At 38.4% G+C, this 15118-nt stretch overlaps 1 protein-coding gene across 3 annotated transcripts in view; it reads left to right on the top strand.

Moving 5' to 3' along the window:
• The window catches only part of CPED1 (cadherin like and PC-esterase domain containing 1), a 151334-nt gene that overhangs the window by 74326 nt on the left and 61890 nt on the right, over positions 1–15118 (top strand). For all 3 annotated transcript variants that reach the window (XM_065632070.1, XM_065632078.1, XM_065632061.1), the window contains 4 exons: positions 972–1039; positions 1373–1417; positions 3283–3469; positions 7094–7262. In XM_065632070.1, the coding sequence (XP_065488142.1) occupies positions 972–1039; positions 1373–1417; positions 3283–3469; positions 7094–7262 (469 nt within the window). The remainder of the gene's footprint in view (positions 1–971; positions 1040–1372; positions 1418–3282; positions 3470–7093; positions 7263–15118) is intronic.

Genomic DNA, 15118 nt, shown 5'->3' with positions numbered 1-15118 from the left:
GCAGAAATATGGTTTGTTACTGGACAGTTTGGCTTTTACTGTGATTGACTTCAATATTGCTTTCAGCAGCTCCTGTTGAATCATTAGTAATGGTTGATTGCACAGAACAATGTTGTCTCCTCTCTTCTTTGGCACAGACAGTAACTTTGTGTCTTTTAAAACCTGAACTAAATGGGCAACAGTATTTGGGAAGAAGATGCTTTATGAGGACTTCTACAGAAAACCCTGTGAGGAAAATGCGTGAAAGCTTCAAGAAATGCTAATGGACCTCTGAAAAGGTCTTATCAGCCAGAGGTCCAGTACATGGTCTAGAGAGACACCTGCTGCATTTCTTCTTCTGTGTTCCCAAAATGCTATATTAAAGAAAAAATCTACAGAGTTAGCAAACTGGGCACCACTACCATGTTAATGAATTTTTGCAATTGTCTTTTTTCACTGAGGATTTATAGATATGTTCTAGATGTTGCGCATGTGATTTGTTTTGAATTAACAAACAAATCAAAACACATAGATGTTCCTTTATAAATTCATGCTAACCTCAGAACAGATAATCACTGTGATACAGACCTTTATTTATATTTAAATATTTTTTAACAAAGTCCAACTTTAACCTCCAATATATGTTTAAAAAACAACATACAAACAGTTAAGAGATACGGTTTGGGTTATTTTTTTCTTGGCTATATCTGCTCTTCCTTTTACCAACAATTCAACTATGTTTTGAAAATTATTTCTGATTTTCTTTTTTTGTGTGTTATATGCTACTATTTATTATGGAATATCTGTTTTCTGTCATGTAAATTCAGGCAATATTGCTAATGCTGGGAATATGAAACCAGAAGGTTCATCTTTCCATGGAGAATATTAAAATATCAAGTACCATGCATTGCTATATGGAAATTTTTGGAAAAAATTCCTTGGTTTCTGTTCCTTCAATTCATGTAGAAATATGTCTGCTTTTGGATTGACAGGGATTCTTCTCAAGAAAGCACAAGGCCTAAGCAGAACGTTCCTTCTGACTTCAGGAAGAATCATGAAGGTAAGGATTCAGAGTAAGATCTTTTATATACAGTATGTTTCCTGAATTTGTACTACTTCTGATATTTTATATTATTTAGATGACATTGTTTTGCATTGCAGCCAGAAGGTCTTGGCTTAGTATATATAAAAGACAAATTTCTTCCTTATCTTTGTAAGTTGTTTTGGTGAGCCCACGAGCAGTGGTCATGAGCCTAAAGCAAAGATCTCACACTGAAAAAAATGAAAGTACACTGTATCTTTTATAATTAACACAACGAGAGTTCCTTCCCCTATATGACTGTAAATCAGGTTTAGAGCAGAAAATTGTTAATTGTTTCTGTTTATCTTTCAGCATTGCGTTATTCCAGTAAGACTAAAGAAAGGCAGTGCAGTTATGGTAAGTCAAGGTCTTTCTAGACAACTAAGTGTGAAGAAGAGAGATTACTTGAACAAATTTCTTGGGTTTTTCTGCATAACCTTTCAGTGAATGTAGTGCCTGTGGGCTGCTATGTAAAAAAAAGGCCTTTTAACTAGCAAGAATGTTTATGAATCACTCAATAATTGGGCTATATGTTAAAAAGCCTCAAGCACAAAGTTAGATATTGCTATGTGTACATATTATTTGAGAGTATTGCAGCACTCATTGATTCCTTGCTGCACTTCAATAGACTTTTGCCCCTTATTTCCAAGAACTTTAGCATACATTTGTTCTTGTGGAATAACCTTTAAACTTTTGTGGAGTTTAATCAGCCTTGTGTAAGGCCAGTCTTCAGCTCAACGATGGAGTTTTAAAGGGCTACTTAAGAGATGAAGAGTTTTTCTAAAATATCTGTTTGTAGGAATATTTAAAGTATATGTAAAGATATGTAAAGATTTAAAGTATATTTGTCTTTGGTGGGAGCAATGCTTTCTGCTACCTTCCTCATTGACCTCTGAGAGGTCACTTTATAAACGTGAAACAATTGCTCTGTGGTGGAAAGGCTTTTCTACCCATTGAGCCTCATTTTCCCTCTGTTACTGATCTCATGGTGCCTCCAGGAACTCTGTGTCAGAGGCCAGAAATTCTCCCTGGCTGGCTGGCCAGAGTCACTATTCTGATTACATGCTATTTTATTTTGAAAATACCTCAATAAATTTTATTTTGAAAATTCCTCCTCATTTTTAAGCTAGTAGTGAGATAACCATTCTAGGTAAGACATGCAGGATCTGGAGAACTGTTTATACTAATCTATAGGATCTTTTAAAATACTTTCTGTGTGTCAACTTATAAGCTTCTATTTCCCTGCAAATCTAGACCAAATTCTGCTCTTCCACCAAAATAACTTCCTTTATGTTTTAACCTGTGCAAAAGAGTGCTGAAATTGCCCTGTTTTGTTTCTCAAGGCAGATAGTTCAAGGTAGAAAAGGCCGGCGTAGAACTGTTTGCATCCTTTATGACCCTTTTAAGCCATGTTTTAAGCCACAAGATTTTTAAGATATTATAGTAAAAAAGTTTCCTGGTTGGAGTGTGTTCTAAAGTACACAGTTTTAAGCACATACTAGAGAATATGTGTGGAAAGCAAGTTTTGAATGTGTAATTGTGTTGTAAATCTGAATCCAATAGGTTGGATTAAAATATTTGTCATAAATGGGTTGCCAGCAAATAATTATTGTCATGAGTCATTTGGCAAACACTACTAAATAAATGATACATTTGAGCAAATAGGATTTGATTGTGGAGATTTTATACACAGGGAAGGAGCTAGAGTTTGTTGATTTAGGAATGTTAATATAACATCCTTCAAGCTGTACTGCAAATGACCCTATGGGTCTAGATATCTCCATGTGACTTGTTCTTATGAACAGTATGTCTAACTTATTTTGATTTTTATTGGAAATTGCACATGTACATAAACCCTGTACACAGGCTGGTACCTAAGTAGGTTGTGAATTTTGGCCTAACTCTTCTTTAAGTTTCAGCTAACCAGCTGGAGACAGGATCTCCCAGACCTAATCCTTGCATTTTCAAAGGCTTATTCAGACTTTGAGTTTTGTGACTATGACTAGAGTAATTGAGCACTGAATTACTAAAATCCCTCCAGGGTCTAAAAACTTCTCTCAAGTGACAATACAAACTCCATTAAGACCTTGCAGCAGGATTATCAGTCTCAGAGTGACCAAGCATTAAAAATCTTGCCACTGTACATGTTATCAATCTGCCACATGTTATCTAAAAATGTTCATACATTTCACAGTTTTTTCTTTGATGCCTTCTTGGAACAGATAAAGATACCCTATCTCATATCAGGCAGATCTTCACCAGCCCACAGCTGGACTTGAATCCGCAATTTAATCCAAAGATCAAGGAATACTATGCAGAAGTGCCATTCGACATGGTGACAGTGAAGATAGGAGCAGAACCATCTAACTGTCGATGCCAAGTACACCTTGATGACAAGAAAGGACCAAGGTATGAGTGACAAAATATGAGTGTAAAAAACTTAAAGTGTCCTTAACTTTGGAAATATATCAGAATGTTACAGAATTGTTTTGTGTTTCCAAAAGCACTGAATGCCTATAAATTAGTCACAGGAAAGTTGGAGGGAGTTCAACACTCTGAAATTTGTATTTCTTTGTCAATGTCCTAAAGGCAACGGTAATATGTTCTCAAGTCATAATTAACCCTAGCTTAATGGAGTGCAGTTGTTAACATCTCCGTCAGCTTCTCCAGTCATGGACACCATCAAAGCTGAGTGGGAACAGACCATCATTACACTGCACACAGTAGATAGTGAAGAATTTGAGCTTTCACATCCAGGCCTTGATTTTGCACTATGGCCTAAGCTACTGCTCCACTGGACTTGGTCCCCCAGCCAGCAGTCTGCTCACATGGGTCAGAGAAGGGCAACTGGGATCAAAAAAAGAAATAAATTCAAATTTACTCATTCAGAATGACCCATTTTCATCAGAATTATACTATCAGGGATTGCCATGCAATAATTTAGGTTGGAAAATACCCTGAAGATTGAGTCCAATTGTTAATCTAACACTGCCAAGTCCCTCACTAAACCATGTCCCTAAGTGACACATCTGTATGTCTTGGATGTTGACTCAACCACTTCCTTGGGCAGCCTGTTCCAATGCTTGACAACCCTTTCAGTGAAGAAGTTTTTCCTGTTATCCAATCTAAACCTCCTGTGGCACAACTTGAGGCTGTTTCCTCTTGTCCTATCACTTGTTACTTGGGAGAAGAGATGGATACCCACCTCACTTCAGGCAGCCATAGAGAGTGATAAGGTTTCCCCTCAGCCTCGTTTTCTTCAGACTAAGCCACCCCAGATTCCTCAGCCACTCCTCATAAGTCTTGTGCACCAAACCTCTCATCACCAGCTTTGTTGCTCTTCTCTGAATGCTCTCCAGCATCTCAAAGTCTTTCTTGTAGTGAGGGGCCCAAAACTGAACACAGGATTTGAGGTGCAGCCTGAGCAGTGTTGAGTACAGGGCAACAATCACTTCCTTGGTCCTGCTGGACACACTATTTCTGATACAAGCCAGGATGCTGTTGGCCTTCTTGGCCACCTGGGCACACTGCTGGCTGATGTTCAGCCAGATGTTGACCAACACTCCCCAGGTCCTTTTCCACTGGGCAGCTTTCCAGCCACTCTTCTCCGAGCCTGTAGCGCTGCCTGGGGTTGTTGTGACCCAAGTGCAGGACCTGGCACTTGGCCTTGAACCTCATATAATTGGCCTTGGCCCATTGATCCAGGCTGTCCAGATCCCTCTGTAGAGCCTTCTTACCTTCAAGCAGATCAACATTCCCACTCATCTTGGTGTCATCTACAAACTTACTGAGGGTGCACTTGATCCCCTCAGCCAGATCATTGATAAAGATATTAAACAGAACTGGCCCCAATACTAAGCCCTGAGGAACACCACTCGTGATAGGCCACCAACTGGATTTGACTTTGTTCACCACAACTCTTTGGGCCCAGCCATCCAGCCAGTTTTTTACCCAGCAAAGAGTATGCCTGTCCAAGCCATGAGCAGCCAGTTTCTCCAGGAAAACGCTGTGGGAAAGTGTCAAAGGCTTTACTAAAGTCCAGGTAAACAACATCCACAACCTTTCCCTCATCCACTAAGCTGGTTGTCTTGTTGTCAGCAAGAGCTCCAGGTTATCTGATCTTTTAGAGAAGTATAGAGCTGGATGATAAGGGAGAGAAAAAAGTCATCACTAAATATCAGGTTTGAGACTGATTCACAATCATCCATGATGTTTAATTGCTGATTCCTGGCACAGTTTTTGCTTTCCCAACCAGCTCTCTCACAGACAGCAGCATGTGTCAGCAACAATCCCAGTAGGCATTTTAGGCATGACTTTGTTTTGGATGTTGGGAAGGACAAAAAGTGTTTCCTGGATCAGGTACCTCAGAAACAGAGAACTGGCCTATTTACATGTAACCATTAGTGAGTGGATAAAAGGGAGAGCAGGGACAATTATTTGCGAAATTCAGAAACAATCCTTAATCGTCACAGAGGTAGCTTTGCTTCATGACATGAAGTGCCTGTCACACACCGTCTTTTGACTATGAAGCAGACATTTTGACCTGGAATGTCTGCTAATAACTAGGCAGTCTGTGCAGTTTTTACTGATCTAATGCCTAATTTGCTTCCCGTATTTTCAATAAAAAATTAGTCTCGATTTGTCATTGTACTGGTTTGACAGAATGAGTTAATTTTCTTCATGCAGTTAGAAACCTTGTTTTTTCATAGGTAGCACGGTCGTTATTTGCACTTAATTTGAGAACAAGAGATAACACCCGAGTACAGAGTTAATGTTTTTAATTGCTCTGGTCTGAGAGCCAAGGACATTCTGAGTGCTCTGCCCACAGGTGTGAGGCATCGAGGAAGGGGGGCATGGATGGGGCAGAGCTTGATTGACATCCAGACTGACCAATAAGAGGATTCCATCCCCTTAGTATCATGCTAATTATTTAAAGGGAGTCAGGATCTTTCAGTCTTTCTCTTGTGTTCTCTTTGCTCTTGGAGACCTGTTCAGGAGAGTTCTGTTTGGGAATTTCTTTAGTTCAGCCTTTTGCTATCCTGTCATTTTGCAGAGGACTCTGTGCCTTTCTGCCTTTTTCCTTTTTTTCTCTCTAATGGGATCAGCTGTTTGGGACCAGGTGCTGCTTCCTGGCACTGACTGCTCAGTGTGGATGGAGTTCATGAGGAATTGCATTGAGTATCTTTTATTTTATATATGTATTTACTAGTAGTGTATTAGTATTTTATTATTAAACTGTGTTTATTTAATCCATGTTCCTCCCTTCCCTTTTGATTCTCTCCCCTATTGGGGGTGGAGGGGGAGCGGGGTGAGTGAGCACCTATCATGGTTGTATTGCTAGTTTGGGTTAAACCACAACAATAATTTCAAAAGAAGCTCCTGTAAAATTCTTCCACCCAACATTTTAGTGTTTCAATGTTAAACTGCCTTAGCAGTCAACACAGATACACGTGAAAAACTTAGGAGATTTCTTCTTTGTAAAAGGAAAACAGAATAGCAATATGTCCTTTAAATAGAAAAATAAAAGCTCTGGATGTGCACGTTCTGTGTCTGTCAGCATTTCTCTTTTTCCTGCCAAGGGAGGAAAAGCACAGTCCAGCTTTGCTCTCATCTCTCACTCTGAGTAGTTCATTTGGGACTCTGTCATATTTGTCTAGTGGACAACTTCAACAGCTAGCTGACACCTCTGATCTTGTTTGTCTCCCTGCTGACTTCACCATGAACTTGGACCTGCCAGGAGTTGTTGTCCCTAGTGGCTTCATTCAGAGATTTCTTGTCAGAATTGTTGCCACTGCCACTGAAGCTGTTTTCACTTAGTTTCACTGTACTTTGTGTTCTGAAAAGAATTGTAAAATTGTTACAATTCTTATTTTACACTGTTTTTTGTTTAAAATCATATGTATTTTGTAAGAGAAAAAAATGTTAGCAATAGAAGCCTCAAGGAGCAAGTCAAGTCTATCTGCCATAGATAAAGTAGTGTAAATCTTTGTTTCTTTAGTGTTTATTCCTCTTCTTTCCTGTTTTGCCTTGCAGAATTGCTAACTACCCGCTTGGCCTTGGATTGAACAAAGTCATTGTTCTCGTAACAGATGATTCTCAGCCCAGTCCTCAGGTTGTGAGCAGCTACAAAATCACAATTTATCGAGAGGACCGCCCTAGTTTGCCTTTGTTTGATGACTATGTGATGTGTGGATTTGTGCAGGTATTGTCTCTATTTTCTTCTGCTATAGAAATTAATAGTGAATTTAACTGGTTTCTGTAGCAGGTGTAGCGTCAGTTTTGGTGAGATTAGAATCTGAGTTCTAAATGCTATAATTGTATGAAATACAGCATTTACACAGCTTTCTGGATATAAAAAGTAAGCCCAGCATAAGTACCTGTGACAATTACCATGTATTTGAGAGCTTCAGGTTAGTTAATCCTTACTTTAGTCAGCCAAAACCTCACTCATCAGAGAGCTGTTGTTTGCCTGTGAGAATACAGTCCCTGTGCAGTGGGCAGACTGCAGTGGTCATAACTGTCTATCTATGACAATGGAACCGTGGAATTTGTTTTACCAGAAAAGATATTTATTATGACAGTGTGTTTATCACTGTTCCAGACAAATGCTGCTACATAATTTACGAAAGAAAAGTGTTTATTCTAGAAGAACAAAAAACACAATGGAAAAAACCCACTGATGACTCTGAAGGAAGTGATGATTGTCACCTACATCACAATTATCCAGGTATAAGTCTGGGAAAGCAAATCAAATACTCCTAACAAATAACAATCCTTAGGAAGCAGTGGGTGTCCTGAATGAAAAAAAGTCTGTCCAACAGGGCTTAGGAAGCGACAGGTCGAGGAGGGCCTTGGGCTGCATTATACATGAAATTGAAAGGAAGATAATGAAAGGAAGGAACAATGAAGCTTTCAGTTAGTGAAACGACAGTGATAAAGGTATTCTTCATAAGATAGAAAACCTGGGACACAGGCTGGAGCAGAGCTGTTTGAATTCCAGAGTTTGGGGACTAAAAATTGAGACTTGATATGGTGGACAAAGATAAGCCAGTCAATTCAAAGAGGGAAGCGACATGGTAAATCACAATGAAGGGCAGTGCTTTTGCCTGTGGGATTTTAGGCAGATTAAAAGATTTGGTGAGCTCATTCTAAATATTGGAGCATTCCAGAGGAATATGTTTCATCACTATTAGTTCTGCAACCATGAAGCAGGATTTTCAAAACCATAGTGTTCAAACTGTCATCCAGTCAGCCATGTAAAATGTGGAATGCTCTCTTTATCTTCTTTATGAAGATCTTTATATATCAATATATCATTTTTGTGAAACTTGTTTTCCTTCTCTGCTCTCTTTCTATATACTTCAGAAGATGCTGGGAGACCAGGATGGGAGAAGGCAGAGCAGTTTACGTGATGGGACAGATCAACAGGGATTTTTTTTTTTTATTGTGGAGAAATAAGTACTGAAACTTACAACAGGAGCCAAAGAGATTATAAATGTTGATAGCAAATTGTATGTTGACAATAATTATCTCAATCTGAAAATCAGAACTGTCAGAGAAAATGCTTGTAGTAGTCATAGCCTGCTGCTTGTTGATCTGAATACCCGATTATGGTGCTGTCTGGCAATTTACCTATTTGTTGTCTCTTCTCTTACACTTATCTTAGAAGCCCAAAAGGTCAAGGATCATCTTCTTGCTCTTTGTACTGGCTCAGCACTAGATCTTACAGTTGATGTAAACATAAAATACCTAAGATTTCAGTTCAGGTGTTCAACAATTAGCTTAACACCTTAGGTGTGAATTAGTATGAAAAGCAGTGTAGCAATAGGTTGAGCTGATGTTAAACTACTAGGAGAACACACTGGCTGGGAAGATGTGAGGAAAGCTCCTCTTATCACCCGATTTAAGGTATGTGTCTGGATGTAGGAACAGAAATTCAACCTCATACACATCCTCCCACACTAGAGTTTATGCTGTTGTTAATGTCTTATGATATCATTTCTGAGACTGTGTATGAATCTTTGAAGCGCTGTGAAGGCAGAGAGATCTAGAATGATAAAAATGAAAAATGTTTTAGAAGTTTCTTTTGATTGAGCTCAGTTTTCTGCTCCTCTGTGAATAACTACTCTAATTAATATAATTGTTTAGAATTAGGGAGGACTTCAAGAGTTTAGAGTAAAAGTGAGATGAAAAGCATTCTTGCAGTATCTAATGAGAGCTGTGAAGATACAGTATGATATTCTAAAACAATATTTTTTTTAGATATGTTAAAGGCAAACTTATCAAAGAGTGCATTTGAAAAACAAACAAAGACTGGAGCTGGAGATAGAAATGGCATTCTAAAATGCTCAAGAGCCTGCATTTTTTTCCTTTCTCCCATATTTGCTAAACATAATTTATATGCCTTTTGTTTAGAGTGGGTTTTTTTGTCAATACAAAATTTAGGTCTTAAATAGAATCGTTACATTTTGCTTTTCATACCAGGGAACATTATGTGTTCTTGCAGGGGGGTTAATACACCCTAATCAATGACATGAATGCTTGTTCTCTTAGTAACGAGACACCTGTTTTAGGAGCAAAAGGATAAATGCAGCATGAACTGATGGAGTCTCCTTTGGACACTTGACTAGGCACAACTGGGATCACACATGGGGAGAGAAAGGTCACTGACAGTGGTGTGGTCTTTCTCACAGAAAGCTTCAGCTAAAATTCTAATCCAGCAACTTTTTTTTTCCTGACCTTCTTTTATGTTTAATCCCATTAGGATATTCAGGTTTCACTGCAAGATGATACTATAAGGAAGGTTACAATAAAAAGACAGTGTGGGATGTTGTTTCCAGTCTTCTAACAATTCTCATGCAGTTGAATAATCCTGGATTAATTTCAAGGCTATTGAGTTAAGAAGTGTGCAGTTCCAAGCCTTGCAGCCCCTCAAAGGGGAAAAATTATTGTCCTCTCTACTTTTTGATAGCAGCTCTAATATCCTCATTAAAACCAAATTAGCGAGGGATAAACTGTGGCATCACCATAGCACCTTCAGCAGCTTTGCTTGCCTCTCACCGTGTGTTCTGCATTCTGACAGTGTTGCTTGGACTGCAGAGAGGTTATTGGTTTGTGCTTTAACTTAGTTGTATGAAATTATTGACAATATTAAAATGAAGCATCCTTGAGAGGAGTGGTGCCATCTCATTATCCCCTGTGAAGCTGTGACATCAAGATAGGCAGAATACAAAGCAAGTGGCAGAAAACAGTGAGCTCTTAAGACAGGGATATCAGCATTACCCTCCAGTGAAAGATCCCAGACTCTGTACACACTGTCATAAAGAACAAAATATTTTACTCATTCTTGCACTGCCCATTATCTTTAAAATGCAAACAGATTTATCTATGCCTTACTAGAAATGTGTGGATGCTACATCTTTCTTTGATTGTTAATCTTTGCCTTGTTGCAGTCATGGAAAGTACCTGGCGAAGTGTTTAGGGAACCTTCTTTGACACCGTGAACTTTTGTATCTATAGTGTTCTGCCACCACATGTTTTTTTGGTCTCTCTTTTTTTTTTTTTTTGTGTTTTAGTAATACAGTTATTTATTTGGCTCTGCATTTCCATTTTAAGTAATAGATAGCTAATATTAAATTTTATAGCCATAGCGTGTATCATTCTCTTTGTCTGTGCATTTGCACAAAATATGAAAAAGTACTTTCTAGAATCAGTGCAGCACAGTGGGCTGTCCTGCAGCTTTCTCAGGTCTGAGTGAATGGACTTAAAGGACAACAGCTTTGAAAACTTTCCTGATTTTTACAGAACACCTTATTCTTAACTACTTTTATCCCTTATATTTTTATAAGCCCTTTAATCATATTCATTTCCTATAGTCCAGATAGCATAAGCAGTCCAAAAGAGCTGATAATGAGATACTGGTATAGTGTTGCTGACTCTGTAACGCCAATGCAGCTGGCAAAAAGATGCCAGCAACAAGATATTGATTTACCTTTCTGCCTACTAAACTTCCATTGATGAAAAAGCAATTAAGACTTTGGCCTGATAATAACAACTATATTTACCTTTACTATAGTCTTTGAGGGGTAGAGAGGAGAAAATCTCTTAGAATGGAAGAAGCCTTTTAAAACAAAAAGTAATTTCATTTCTTTAATGTAAGATATGAGAATATTTATAATTTTTCAGTTCAAGTTATAAATTTTCCAAGGAAAATAAAATGTTTTTACTTCATTTTAAACTGTGTGCTATTACAGTTAGAATGCCTTTCATACCAGACAGTAGAAATAAAAACTGTCAATTATAGAAGCAAGAGTTCACTCTTTGTCTAGTGCTTTCATGCAAAGATTTCAAAGAACCTTGCAGAAATTAAATAAAGTCCATAGAATAAAAATAAAAAAAACCAAACAAAACCAAAGCAACCAAATAAGCTTAGGAGAGAAACAAAGAACTTGTCCTACAGTAGGACAGGCCTGAAGCACATTAGTCTCTTCATTATTTCCCATTAGCTGCACTAGATTCAGTGTGATCCCCATTGAAAACCACCCATCCTTAGGTCATTGCAGATGCCATGTGCAGACTCTTAGTTTTGTAGTGGATGTTGTAGCAGCAGCTAAGCTCCTTGGTAGTTCTGCGTCTGAGTGTCTTGCTGGAGATGCACAGAAAGTGCATCCCTGGAACTGAATACACAGCTTAATTGTATCAGCAACCAGTTGGTATCTTATTTGCAAAGTGAGTTTATGTCCCTTTCAGAGAATCAAAGAATATCAATTATGGGAGCAGTCCTGCATTGCATTCTTTAGTCTTCTCAGATCTAGAACTGATGAGAATTTTTTCAGTGGTTTTGAATTTTTTAGAAAACAACAAAAAATGCCCCAAACTTAAAAAAATAGTTTGTCTGTTTTTTTTCTTTTGCTGTATAAAGAAAAGGATATATTTTCTTCAAAAGCAGATGCTTTGATTCAAAGAAGGTTATTTGATTCAAAGAGATTAAAATTTGAATTTTATAGTAGTGTAGATCTCAGTTATTTTGCAGTCCTGAATACTAGCTATTTTCAAGGAGAAAGTGGCTGAGACAAGCAAAAAGCATACTCATTACTAAATTTGAAATACTCAAGCCTATACTTCAAATTTTCTTCAGAAACACTGGTGAGAGCATAGTATGACAAGTCATTTTTTCCAGGAGTAATGCCAACATTAGCATCCCTCTCCCTGCCTGCAGCTATTCATGAACCAGATGAGAGAACACTTTTGTTCTAGTGGGCTAGTTTCTAGGATAAGGTTCCCAGTTGCTCTGCGTTAACACCAGGGAAGGGGTAGGTGAAGGGGCAGGAATGAGCAGCTGGGCACAGGTGAGTGGCAGTGAGTGCCGCTTAAGGCAGCTTTGCTTTCTTCATGAAAGAAATTCTTATTGAGATTGGGTTTAAAGCTCTTGCAAGTGAACATTAATAGTTATAGCTGTGCAGAAAACAACAGAGACCTGGCTTTAAGTAAGCAGGAGCTTCATGTTCAGAAATTGTAGATGGGATTTAGGGATGAAATGCACAAAACACTAGAAGTACATTTTCATTGCTATTTATCTATTAAATAAGGCGTACTTTATTTTCTGGTTTGTATGCCTGCAACCCACTCACCAGAACAGACGAATCAGTGTTCACATAACCTTGAGGAGCAAATATGTAGCAAACAGAATACATTGTTAAATTAGAGGCATTTCAGATGAAAGCCACATAATGCTTAGATAGCTAGTAGAGAGAGGGCTGCTGTAAAAAGGAAGGTGAGAACCTGTATCTTCAACTGCTGAATGTCAACATGGTTCAATTAATTTCAGGGGAGCCATTCCAAATTACATTGTTGGAGCACCTGTCCTGACAGAAACTTAAGGCTAAGTTCTCTTCAATTATATATGCCAGGCAATGTTTGTGAGTGAATTCACTTGCATAAACTGCTAAAATTGTTAGTAATTTTCCTAAATATTCATAGTCAAAAAAACAGCTCGGGAAAATCTAAAAACTCTTTGAAATTTTTAAAAGGATCTAAAAATCGAGGGGTGTAAGATTAACTTTCACTGTAAGTATAAAGTGAACAAACGCCTAAATCTATAACACAACTTGGTGCTTCTAAGGAGTGTATTTATGAAGATGTAGAAGATAGAGGTGTACATAATAAATACCCTGAGCTAATTTGCAAGTAAATTGTTAATTACTGTGTGTATCTCAGAACAAAATGTTTTGTTAAGTTAGCATATTCTGGCTTCATCCACGCCTATACCACTCAGGAAAGAAGGTTTGCCATGTTTTCTTAATTATAGGAAAGATTTTTTTGTTATTTAAAGCATTGCTTTGTAGATAAATCAGAGGAATAATTAACCATTTTTATGGATCTTCTCTACATTTATGCTGTTCCGTTCTGACCTCCTTTTGGATCTAAATATCATAGATGGAGCTGTTAGGCTGGTATCTTAGCAGCTAGTATCTGTTGCTTTAAGGAAAGGTCTCAAAAGCTGAATGGAGCATAGATCTGTCCTTTGGGGGAATTAGTGTAACACCCTGGGTTGCCTCTAGAAACCAAGCACTCCCTTCTTTCACCTACACAGCTGACTTTGAACACAATCTGCACTATCATCTGGTAATGACAGATTCCCACAATTGCTGTTTACTGTCAGACATCTGCCAGGCCCTGAACAGGCCACAGAGAGAAAATGGGCACAACTAGGGCATAAGGTGGGAAGAATCAGCAAAAGAATGAGTTTGGCTGTGCTTCTACTTAGTCATCTCTTTCTCTAAATATGGGATGAAAACTTGCTTTACAGTTTCATCCTGTGTCGCCAGTAGGCTGTGCTTGACTGGGACCATCAACGTACTTTCCAGCATTTTGGGGATGCCACGTTACAGCACCCAAAATTTAAGGCTCAACTCCATGTTGGGTCCAGCTGCCTGGATAAAAGCATATAGTCTTCCAGTTTACTGCATCTTGCTTGCACTCCTAATTTTGTATTAGTTGTGCTTATTCTTCTCTGTATAGCTAAGTTTCCTGTTTAACATGTGATACAAGATTAATACCAGGTACTGTCCAGGAAATGTCTCCAGCAGTATCAGGCAGAGGCTGAAGAGAGTGGATGTTTCCATTCAGCAGCTACATTTGTCATTATTATGATGCATTGTACATGGTAAATGGTGTATTACACAGATCACTGATGGATAACTTGCCACGAGTGCTTTGGGACAAGCCACGTGAATGCTGATTCAGTAATTCAACAATTTTAAACCAATAATGACTGAGATGACACCAATGAATTAATTTTGTTTATGATCATTAGGCAGAGGAAGTATTAGGTTGCTGCAGTAATTAGCCCTTTAAGAGAAACAATTTTTTAGGCAGCTTTCAGCCTTCATTTTTCCTGTGCTCCCTTTCCTTGGGCAGCACTCTTAGAGTTAAGAAATTCTTGAATCAGGAATGATAACATTCTTCATCACCACTGAAGTTATTAACACCAGCTAGGGTAGTTTGTAGCATCTCCTACCTCAGCAATGGAAAATTTAGTGTCTTCTCTCCCTCCTTTCCCTCTTCTCTCTGTTTGCAGTTTAGCAGAGTCTTACTCGGAACATCCCTCCATTCCAGACACTCACATCAGGTGACTCTTGACTTGAAGGGTTATTTTGCTATTATGCTGCTATAGAAAAATGTAATTAGTATATCATTATGTGAGGAACAAAAAGATAAACCTCAATGCCATGACAGAGCTATTTAATTATTTTGTGTGTTGAGGGTGTTCTCCCCCTTCATGCAATTACTTTTGTCATCTCATGGATATGCATGACACCTTACAGATACGGAAGATGAAGATCTGCCTGGGAACTAACCAAGCAGAAACTCATAATTGCATGACTAAAAATGCTAGGGAGCCGAATCCTGACCCATATGATTGCAACTGGTGAACAAGATCCCATCCTAGTGGGGTGTATCGTTGGACATTTCAACCTGAGAGTTGCCTTGCAGTTCCTGCTCTTAGGGTGCTGCAAGATGGGGAGAGCTGAGACAGACACAGTGCTATGGGTGCAG

Source organism: Caloenas nicobarica, chromosome 1 (genome assembly GCF_036013445.1).
Source record: "Caloenas nicobarica isolate bCalNic1 chromosome 1, bCalNic1.hap1, whole genome shotgun sequence".
NCBI lineage: Eukaryota > Metazoa > Chordata > Aves > Columbiformes > Columbidae > Caloenas > Caloenas nicobarica.
This window is presented reverse-complemented; position numbering and strand designations above follow the sequence as displayed.